The 10,924-nt window shown below is 46.3% G+C and overlaps 1 protein-coding gene across 1 annotated transcript; it reads right to left on the bottom strand.

Annotated features, from left to right (window-relative positions):
• Nucleotides 1–5,666: 5,666 nt before the first annotated feature.
• On the bottom strand, nt 5,667–7,927 carry LOC125521523 (protein NUCLEAR FUSION DEFECTIVE 4-like). Its single transcript, XM_048686579.1, has 2 exons — nt 6,506–7,927; nt 5,667–6,386 (listed from the first exon to the last, which is right to left on the bottom strand). The coding sequence occupies exons 1-2, from the start codon at nt 7,678–7,680 to the stop codon at nt 5,936–5,938; spliced, it is 1,626 nt and encodes a 541-aa protein (XP_048542536.1). The 5' UTR covers nt 7,681–7,927; the 3' UTR covers nt 5,667–5,935.
• Nucleotides 7,928–10,924: the final 2,997 nt, after the last annotated feature.

The raw sequence follows: 10,924 nt of genomic DNA, 5'->3' as shown, positions 1-10,924 counted from the left end.
CAATCTTTCTAAAATTTGAGGCATACGCATATGCCTTTTGATGAAAGAGTTAATTGCAAAATTAAGAGATATGCATTCATGTTCACACAAGCAAAGAAGCGGGATGCAATATTTCATGGGTTACCATTGGGCACAGTTCTTTATCATCCAAGATGCGCTTGTATGTGCATCTGCCCGCATTGCTCCTTTTTATTCGGACTATAAAAAACTCATGGTGCATTTGTGAACCATACCTAGATCCCAAGATCATCATTTGCCGCTTAATATGTTCCCAGGGCCGCTCATTCCAAGGATACTAGAAGACTTAGTTTGCCTCTCGGTTGGCATCTAAGGAAACGTCGCGCTCTAACCAAGATTATTGAGCTTGTTTTTTGCACATGAGAAAGACAAATGATTCTTATATATATAATAACAACAAAGTAACCATGTGAGACTTGAGATAACATAAAAGTTATCTAAGAGCAGAGAGATACACATAGATAGGAGGCAAATAAGAGTTGTTGAACCTTTATGATGGGAGTGAAGTCACACCGGAACTCTTGTACGTTTGATGCATTACAGGGTCATGCAAATGAATATATGCACACATGGCATGGATGAACCCAAGATGCAAGCAGATGAGTTGGTGTTAAGAAGCAAACTTTGCATTTATGGTTGCCAATAAAAATATGTAGCAGAGTCATGTTGTTTCCCTCAAAAAAAATATTGAATAAATGAGTTAAAGGAGCTTGATGTTTGCTAGATGTGAGTTGTGACAGAAATCCACATTTCCATGCATTTTATTACACCCAGTACTTAGTATGCAACAATTAGGTTAAGACTAGCCAAAATACACCATGTACATATCCTCGAGGTAAAACCAACAACATGTGTGTTATTCATTTAAATACTTAATCGGTTCAACATGTCTATGCGTCCTTGCATTGCCTACAGTTCTACCACCGGTGAATAGTTTTCCCATGGAGTTGCTTAACAAGAAGATATGCAATTCAATCAACCCGCTCTCTTGAAAATCAAGAGGTGTGAAAAATGGTGACCAATTGTGTTGATGGGTGATGTTAGCATCTTAGCATTGGCATGTGCTAGGCATGCTTTCCCGGTGCAACTCATTGTACAAAACAACCAATGCAGGATGCTCATTTTTAACTTTCAAACAACTGAAATTTCACTGACAAAATGACAACAGAACAAAGACATGTGAGATTACAATGAATATTTGGTGGATTAATGTGTTGGATTTTAAGGATCATCTGAGTAGTATAGAAAGATCGGAATTATCAAGAGTGGTGTGTGAACTAACATAAGAAAGAAGGGAATCCAAAAGAACTAGTGATTGACTACGGTGTGGTGGCTCGTTGTATCTCCGAAATGCCTCATTATCATCTTAATTCTAACCTTCTCTCCATCTCCACAAACTATGAAATCCAAATCTTTGCATTACACTTTGTTTTTCTCCACAAATTTAAAACTAATTTCGATATTTCAAACTTAGAATGTAACCGTACGAAGTTTCTATTTGGTCACTTCTCCCTCTCATCTGCACCATCATTTTTTTCTGGTGCATCACTTAATCTACCGTCGATCAAATGGTCACAATTTGCTGCTTGTTAGTCTCCCACTTGTGCCCATTCCAAGGATACAAGCAAACTGATTTGCCTCCTGATCGGCATCAAATGAAACATTTTGATTTTTGCGCGAGTGGAAAACATGCAATGCACATATATGGAAGCAAGAAAGCAGACGCGGGACAAGGAGATAACACAAAAGCAGGAGGAACGAAATAATTGTTGTTGAACCTTGTGACATGAGTAAAGTCTCATTGGGCTTTGGTGCACCGATGCATTGATAAGGTCATGCAAGTGAACATGTACACACATGGCACATATAAACCTAAGTTGCACCTAGAGGAATTATTTGGTCATGAAGCAATCTTGGGATTTATGATAGCAACACTAAACAAATGAATTGAGTACCTTACTGTAGCTAGCCTTTCTTTGCAGGAACGCCAAAAAGATATATTAAGTAGTACAGACCTTACAAAAATAACCTCAAAGAAATTTTAGAACATACAAATCTTGGGGTGTCAAACTTTTCTTCTTCCAAATTCACCGATGACTGCCAATTCACCGATGACTCCCCGTTAGCAAAAATTGTTGTGCCTCAGGGCCTCGGCCTTGGCAGAGCAAACTTGTTGAAAACTAGGAGCTTGTACAAGCAATGCTGGACAGTCATTGATGTAGACCAAAAGATGTTGATTTGCATGATCCTCATAGATATAATTGCCACCCCGGAGAATGCTGGAGAGAACATGTAGAACACCCTAGGTCCTACCAGACAAAGTCAAGGAGCACAAATCTCACATGCTTCCAGACAAGGCCGAGGCGTGTGAGATATTTGTTCCGCTGGGGATACACCATCCTCCACGTGCCTCCCCATGATACGAAGAAGCGCCACTGAAATGAGAGCGTCGCGGGGAGATCCTATTCCATGTCAACAACAACAACATCGTCTAGCCACCGCCGGTCACAGATGAAAGCTAATTTTATTCCTAACCCCTGCAATGGACCGAAGCTCTAGGCCCCCTGCCACCTCCTATCCCTGGAGCTCTAGACTAATGGAGAGGGTGCACGCGGCCTCGCCGGGAAGGACAGTTGCAATCCCTCTTTCAAAAGAGCTAGTTGTGGCCCAAATCTATCTTTCTGGACATTTTAGAATATATAATTTTATAGTAGTTAACACATAGTACGTAACGATTCGGATAAGACAAGACAAACATATACCATTATATCCTGAAGATAAAAACAATATGGCATGTTATTTATGTATACCCTCAATTAGATTCACCAAGTGTATGCATCCATGCATTGTCTTCGGTTCTAGAGTCGGTGAATGGTGGTCATGTCGTAATCCTTAGCAATATTCCCGTTTCAATCGAGAAACTCTTGAAATTTGAGAAGCCGTGAAAAATATTGACCAATATGGTTGATGTATTATGCTTTAACATGTTGAAGGGTGACATCTTATCATTTCCATGTGCTTGACATGCTTCGTAGTGCCACTCATTCCAAAAAGTATCCAATGCTTCGGTGGTCAATCTTAATTCCTAGATAGGTGAAACTTCAATAAGAAAATAATGACAGAATAAAAACATGTGAACACATAATGAATTTTTTTGTGGACAAATGTGTTGGTTTCAAAAGGACTATCCATGTAGCATCATGAAATGTAAACAATGAAGAGGGATGTGCAAAGTAACATTATAAAGAATGGAAGCCACAAGTGTTGGAAATATGCCCTAGAGTCAATAATAAATGTGATTATTTATTTACACACTTATAGTTAATGTTTATTTTCTATGTTATAATTGATATGGTTCTTAAATGTGAGATTCAGAGAAAAACTCATAAGCATGTGTGGAAACATAAACACAACAATAGGTTGCTAGTCTCGCCTTTAAGACTAGCTCATGTGTTGCATGATTATCCTGTTTTCCTGATCACAGGGCATTGCTAAATTACCAAGGATGACGGAAACAATGAGGGCACGTCGTTATCAGAACAATGATGTTGTACAGACCCAAACGAACGATAATATTGCGAGAACACATCATCATAAGTTATTATAGTAGTGTCATGCAGATATTGACTTATACTCACTTCCTTAGACCATGTGAGTATCAAGTACCTTCATACTGTACGGTGCACGTTGGGGTTCATCAAGCATTACCCGTAATAGGGTGATTATAACAAACACTTTAGGTTGTATTGGAGAAGTGTGTCAAGGGACTTGATAGGTAATGATTAGGATTCTTCCCTTTGATGATGGAGATATATTCTTCGGGTGCTCTCGGTATTACCATATCTACCATCATATGGCTAGACATAGCGTGATATGATCACAGGGATGCTGAAATACGGTAAAGAAAAAAAGGAAATGCCGATAAGTTGGTATAGTGATCAAGTTGTTGCTTCACACGAATGCCAAAAGTCTCACCTCTGGTTTTGTAAGTATCGCGAATCAAATGGAATGATGTAGGGAAACTAAAGGTTCACTCGATAACGATTCATGTAGATGTAGGGGTCAATATGGATGCCCGGAACCCGCTATTGATCATTTACCGGAATAGGTCCTTGTCATGGGTTCATTTCACCAAACCTGCAGGGTCACACGCTTAAGGGTCATTGATCTGTTGAGTGATAGAAGTGGTGTGAGTTTATGAGAATTGCATCAAAAAAGTTTCTAAATCAATGGAAGTGTTTCGAAGAGAGAACCGATGTGGGGGGGGGGGGATAAAAAACGGAGAACCAAAAAAATTTGGGTTACCCTAGAAACCCTCCAAAAGGCCCTAGAAGTTTTCGGAGCCTCCCAGAATTTCTAGAGGGTGCCACAGAGCTGCCACTTGGCTCGGCCAAGTTGGGCCATGGGGCCCATTAGGAGTGCCCCGCCCTTGCTTGGGGTGCAAGCCCCAAGTGGCAGTTAGGGTTGGGGGGGGGGGGGGGGGGGGGGGGGGTTAGTGCGTCGACCCTAGATGGGGGCGCCCCCCTCCCCAAGTCAGCCACCCCTTGGACTATATAAATACAGTTTGATTCGTAGGACAAAAAAATTGTTGTTTTCTGCTAAGTTTCCCAACAACAAGAACTTTGGGAAGAATACTATGTGGTTCCTCGTCGCGACTAGTACAGCCGACCACTATTAAGCTCCCCTCCGCCCCAATCGCTCATGACAACGAAAAACTATGTATTATAATGCTATTAAGAATCCTAAAAAAATGACATCTTTCAATATTAGAACCTACTATGTTGTGGTCATTGCAAGTAGTTCTGACAATCTCATCAAGTCCATCCCTGTGAAACTAGGCATTTTCAAACATGAAAATAGGGTCAGTTCATATCTTGTATCCATATATAGAGGAGTGTGAGCAGGCTTTTCTGTGACTAAAGCAGTAACTTCACTTAAGGGATAATTTTCCTTTCAGTCGTCAATTGTTTTTTAACACGGTACAATCAAAGTCACTCATATACACTCACCCTTATGAACACAGCAGGAATAAAATCTCGGAAAATGCGAGCACGAATGTCAAGTCTGGGACCTGAACTCTGATGAGCATTGAATACCATTATCCTCCTAACAATCCAACCACAGATTGGTTTGTGTATTGGAACGGTCTGCATCAAACTTCTTTTTTTGAGATCTTCTTCATCAAATATTAACATGTGGTTCGTCGCACTCCACCCTCAATGACGTCTCATTTCTCCGGTGGTGTCTTTTTCAAGGACCACCAGTCCACCACAGAAGCAGGCATTTTTTTCAGCCACAGCAGAGTATGAGAGTACCGATAGACCGGGTAAAACTTTGTCTTGATCGCGACATGATCCACATGCAACTATTATACTATTGTAGGATAGATATGTTGGCGCCTTACATATCTGAACCTCCGTTACAAGGGCAAATGCATCATCCATTAGCCGAGTTCAGAAACGTGAAGCCTACAAGGTGCAAGAACAAAATAAAGACTGAACTGAACTCCATTTGGCATGTCGAGACAGGCGAACAAACTGTCTATTTATGCCTGATAACAACTTGCCGGTAAATGTACCCCGACGTTTCGAAATCTGGTTGGATCGACGATTCACAGAAAACTTGTAAAATTTGCATCCAAAGTTCCATTTTAACAGAGAATTCACCGGTAACTTTATTCAAACAAACGGTGAATTTCAGCATCCAGTTCTATATATATGCTTGTGCTCTGTTGTTCTTTTACATGCGTCGAGCTTCGCAGATCCTCTACAGAGAAGTTTAGTCAAGAAACTAACCAAACAAAACAAACAGAATGTTTCCCTAGTGGAAAAAAGAAGGGGAAGAAACAAGAAAGATGTTACATCACCTAGCTACGGAGATCTTTTCTTTTATTCACTCGATCATGTGGCGCCTAGAGCTACACCCCTGCGCTACCAGAAACTTCCGGTCCTTTGTTAGCGCCGCTCCTCTTGCCGGAGCGCGCGTAGAGGGCGGCGCAGAGCGCCGTCCCGACGGCGCACGTGAGGCCCCAGAGCAGGAAGGTGTCCCGGTAGCAGGCGGCGCCGACGCAGCGGTTGCCCCCGCGCGCCTCCCGCTGGTAGAGGAACCCGGCGAGGTAGCCGAAGCAGAGCGAGCCGACGGGGATGTTGGCCACCAGCACGTTGTGGTTCACCCCGAAGTTCTTGGTGCCGAACAGCTCGCTCGTCGCCGACACCGCCACCGACGTGATGGCGCCCGTGCACGTCCCGATCACCGCCGTGCTCGTGTACAGCAGCATGTCCCTCGGGTCCATCAGCAGGAAGAAGGCCCCGGCCATCGGCGCCATCAGCGACGCCATCGACGCCGTCCTCGATATCGAGTAGCCGCTCCTGCTCAAGTCAGAACATCATCTAGTCAGAATCTACTACCAAGTACAGTAATAATAAACAAAGACTACACAATATTCAAAGTGACGATGAAGAGAACAGAGCGAGTGAGGTGGGCTCACTTTGCGGTGTAGTAGTCCAGGAAGGCGGGAAGGAGGCGGCCGAAGAATCCGAAGGAGGACGACAGGGAGACCAGAGTGGAGGGGTCGCCGAGGCCGCGGGAGTCGGCGATCTGGCCCAGGTTGTTGAGGAAGACCAGGCCCAGCGTGCCACTGAACATGTAGCTGAAGAAGTACATCCAGAAGTCGAGCCTCCGTAGCAGCCCGAGGCCGCCGAGCTCCTCCTGACCTCCATGCTCCACGCTGCCGGCCTCCTTCACCTCCTCCTCCTCCTTGACGTTGGTGGCCACCTCAATCTCCTTGTTGAGCCAGCACATGCCGTTCTCGCCGAGGTCGTGCACTCTGTGCACCCTCTTGTTGGCCGCCGCCCGTATCTTGGCCATGCTCTCCCGGACCCTCAGCGCCACCGGGATCAGGATCGGGACGGCGAGCATCACGTAGAGGCTGATCAGGTGCTCCTTGGACGAGACCCCGAGGGACTTGGACCCGATGCTGCCCACGACGGCGCACGCTCCGGTGGCCAGGGTGATGGCGAACATGGCGAAGAACCCGAAGTCGGTCCTCTTGCCGCTCCCGGGCTTCACCACCCGGAGCGACGGCACCACGAGGAGGGTGACGAGCATGGGCACGACGGCATTGAGGAGCAGGTACTTCTTGGCCTGGGAGTACTTCTTGGCCTGGGAGTAGCGGAGCCCCTTGAGCGTGTCTTCCATGGTGGTGTAGAACTTGGCGCTGAGGCCGAGGTAGCTGGTGGCGAGGCTGACGGCGACGCGGCTGTCGGAGGGGAAGTTGTTGATGCAGAGGAGGTAGCAGACGGTGTTGATCCAGCAGATGCCGTTGCCGGCGAGGGAGGTGAGCGCGAACAGGTGCCAGTAGGCGAGCCGGGGGCTGTCCAGGAACAGGAACTGCACGCCGTACCCCACGAGCCCGAAGGCGGCGCCGACGACGGCCACGAGCCAGAGAGGCACGTAGAGCGCGGCGACGCCGGCGAACCAGCCGAAGAGCTTCCCGGCGTCGGAGGCGAAGGCGAGGAAGTTGAGCTGCACCTGGGAGATGCCCTTGACCGTCTTGAGCTCCGACGAGTAGACGGGGAAGTCGGAGTTGGGGCCGTTGATGGTCTGCAGCCAGACGCTCCCCACCAGGCTCAGCCAGTGGACCGAGGTCGGAGACGACGGCATGGTTTTTGCTTCCCTCTCTCCCTGGCTGGCAAGCTACCGGCGCAGGCTAGCGGCTGGAGGCGTGGTACTTATGCGGCCTCCACGATCCACCGGACGGCGATAAACGCGCGATGGCGACGGCGCTCGACGGATGGACGGGTCGGCTTAATGGCTGTGGCCGGCCACGATGGATGGATCGATCGATGAGGATAGATCAGCGCTGCCTATGTGCTTTCCTAGTGTGCTCTCCAATTGATGTCTCCATTGTGGCCTGTGGCGCGCAGGTTATATAGTGCTCCGGGCCGTGGATCGTGTGACATGACATGACATGCTCCGGCCGGGATTGGCAACGTTGAAAAGATTGGTGGTAGGAGTGAGTGGTAAGCCGGCACTAGTAGAAAAAGGGTCAAACTCGTGAAGCACATTAGTGCCGGTTTGTATTTGAGCCGGCACTAATGTATACATTAGTGCCGGTTCCAACGGCTAGCCGGGCCGCTTTCATTAGTACCGGTTTGTGGCGAACCTTTAGCACCGGTTCGTGCCACGAACCGGTACTAATGAGAGTGGTGGCAGGATGTTGTCAGACAGGTGCCCCTCCAGCCCCTTTAGTACCGGTTCTTGGCACGAACTGGTACTAAAGGTCGTTCTACATAAACCCTTCGTCCACCCGAGCTCGCTCTGTTCTTCCCCTTTCCCCTCTCCTCTCTGTTCTTCCCCTCTTCCTCTCGAGCTCATCACACATTTTGCCCAAAATTTGTCAAGATTTGAAGGCCCCCATCCATTCAAATGATGACAAAGGTTAGCAACTTTGTCCTTTCATCTCTCATTGCTAGATTAGCTCTTGCAATGCTTTATATAGTGATTAATTTATGAGTTTTGTAATTTGGGAGGATATATATATATGTGCTAGTATTTGATTTATATGCAATTTGAGGTCAAAAATAACACTTAGTTTGCATATGTAGGTGTGGTTTACTTAGTGCCTTCTAAATCTCCCTCGTAGCCACCGTCGATCGCCCGCACCGTCCCGTCGCCGGCACCACCTTGTGGTGAGCCTCTAGTTCATGAAATTTTATATAAAAATTGATGTTTGTGTGATTTGGATATATAGTTACTCGTATAATTATCTTACCCGTACATTATTTGTTATACATATAGTGCCATGGTTTTGATATCCGTCCCCGTCGGCCCTAGTCCTTGTTATGATTCGGATGTGGTATGTATATTCTCTTTTAAAACTAGTTGCATTTCGTGTTTATGACAAATTATGCCCATCAAGTTGACATAGAAATTTTTTTCTAGGAGGTATGTGAACCGGAAATTCCAACCGACCCTATTGCCGAGAGGTTAAATTTAGTTGAAAGAGAAAACGAGTACTTGAAAGAAAAATTGAAAAGAATTGAGGGGGAGAAGATGGAATTGGAGTTGCATGTTGCCGATGTCGTCGATGATCACAAGATGAAGATGGAGAAAATGCGCTTGAAGATTAGAAAGATTAGAAAATATGCCATCGATAGTGAAGCTTGGTATCATTATGCTGTTGGATCCATTGTTACCTTAGTTGCGATCTTGATCGTATTTGTTGTTGCATTTAAATGCTTTAGCTAGAGAGTTATTTGTTTGTTGCATTTAAGTGTTGTATGAACTTTATGTATGAACTTGTATTAATTTGGTCTATTCGGTGTTGTGTAATGAAGATGAGCCGGCAATGGATGTACGATGACCGATGCTCTCCCCAGTTCGTTGAGGGCGTGCATACTTTTCTGCTTGCGGCTGAGGCAAACAAGCGGGCGGATGGTTTTACGCCTTGTCCATGTGCTCGCTGTAAGAATGGTCACAATTACTCTACGTCAAGAACCATTCACGTCCACCTGTTTAAGTCCGGTTTCATGCCCCATTATAATGTTTGGACCAAGCATGGAGAAAGAGGGGTTATGATGGAAGACAATGAAGAAGAAGAGGACGACGACAGCTATCCTGGCCATGGGTTCCCTGTATACGATGATACAACAATGGGGGAAGAAGCTGAGCCGGTAATGCGGGAAGAAGCTGAGCCGGCAATGCGGGAAGAAGCTGAAGAAGAGGCATCAGATGAGCCCGTTGATGATCTAGGTCGGGCCATTGCCGATGCAAAGAGAAACTGCGCAAGTGATTTGGAGAAGAAGAAGTTGCAGCGCATGTTAGAGGATCACAAAAGAATTGTTGTACCCGAATTGCGTAGGTGACAAGAAAAAGCTGGGCACCACACTGGAATTGCTGCAATGGAAGGCAGAGAATGGTGTATCTGACAAGGGATTTGGAAAGTTGCTGGTAATGATAAAGGATATGCTTCCAAAGGACAACGAATTGCCCGAGAGTACGTACGAAGCAAAGAAGGTTGTCTGCCCTCTAGGGTTAGAGGTGCAGAAGATACATGCATGCCCTAATGATTGCATCCTCTACCGCGGTGAGTACGAGGATTTGAACGCTTGCCCGGTATGTGGTGCATTGCGCTATAAGATCAGTCGCGATGACCCTGGTGATGTCGAGGGCCGGCGCCCCAGGAAGAAGATTCCTGCCAAGGTGATGTGGTATGCTCCTATAATACCACGGTTGAAACGTTTGTTCCAAAACAAAGAGCATGCCAAGGCGATGCGATGGCACAGAGAAGACTGTAAGAAAGACGGAAAGTTGAGAGTACCCGCTGACGGGTCGCAGTGGAGAAAAATCGAAAGAAAGTATGGGAAGGAGTTTGCAGATGACGCAAGGAGCGTATGGTTTGGTCTAAGCGCAGATGGCATTAATCCTTTTGGGGAGCAGAGCAGCAACCATAGCACCTGGCCTGTGACTCTATGTTTGTATAACCTTTCTCCTTGGTTGTGCATGAAGCGGAAGTTCATTATGATGCCAGTGCTCATCCAAGGCCCTAAGCAACCCGGCAACGACATTGATGTGTACCTAAGGCCATTAGTTGAAGAACTCTTACAACTGTGGAATGGAACAGGTGTACGTGCGTGGGATGAGCACATGGGGGAAGAATTTGACCTAAAGGCGTTGCTGTTCGTGACCATCAATGATTGGCCTGCTCTCAGTAACCTTTCAGGACAGACAAACAAGGGATACCGTGCATGCACGCACTGTTTGGACGATACCGACAGTATATATTTGGCTAATAAGAATGTGTACCTGGGACATCGTCGATTTCTTCCGAGCAGGCATCCCGTAAGAAAGAAAGGCAAGCATTTCAAAGGTGAGGCGGATCACCGGACGAAGCCTCGCCACCGTA

Source organism: Triticum urartu, chromosome 1 (genome assembly GCF_003073215.2).
Source record: "Triticum urartu cultivar G1812 chromosome 1, Tu2.1, whole genome shotgun sequence".
Lineage (NCBI taxonomy): Eukaryota > Viridiplantae > Streptophyta > Magnoliopsida > Poales > Poaceae > Triticum > Triticum urartu.
The sequence above is the reverse complement of the archived record's forward strand: the minus strand, read 5'-3'. Positions and strand labels throughout refer to the sequence as shown.

What these genes read in the sequence shown, in the direction of transcription:
- LOC125521523 (XM_048686579.1), bottom strand. Translation starts at nt 7,680, where the DNA reads ATGCCGTCGTCTCCGACCTCGGTCCACTGGCTGAGCCTGGTGGGGAGC. An exon ending in CTGGACTACTACACCGCAAA is followed by an intron (nt 6,387 to 6,505) that starts GTGAGCCCACCT and finishes TGACTTGAGCAG; the next exon opens with GAGCGGCTACTCGATATCGA.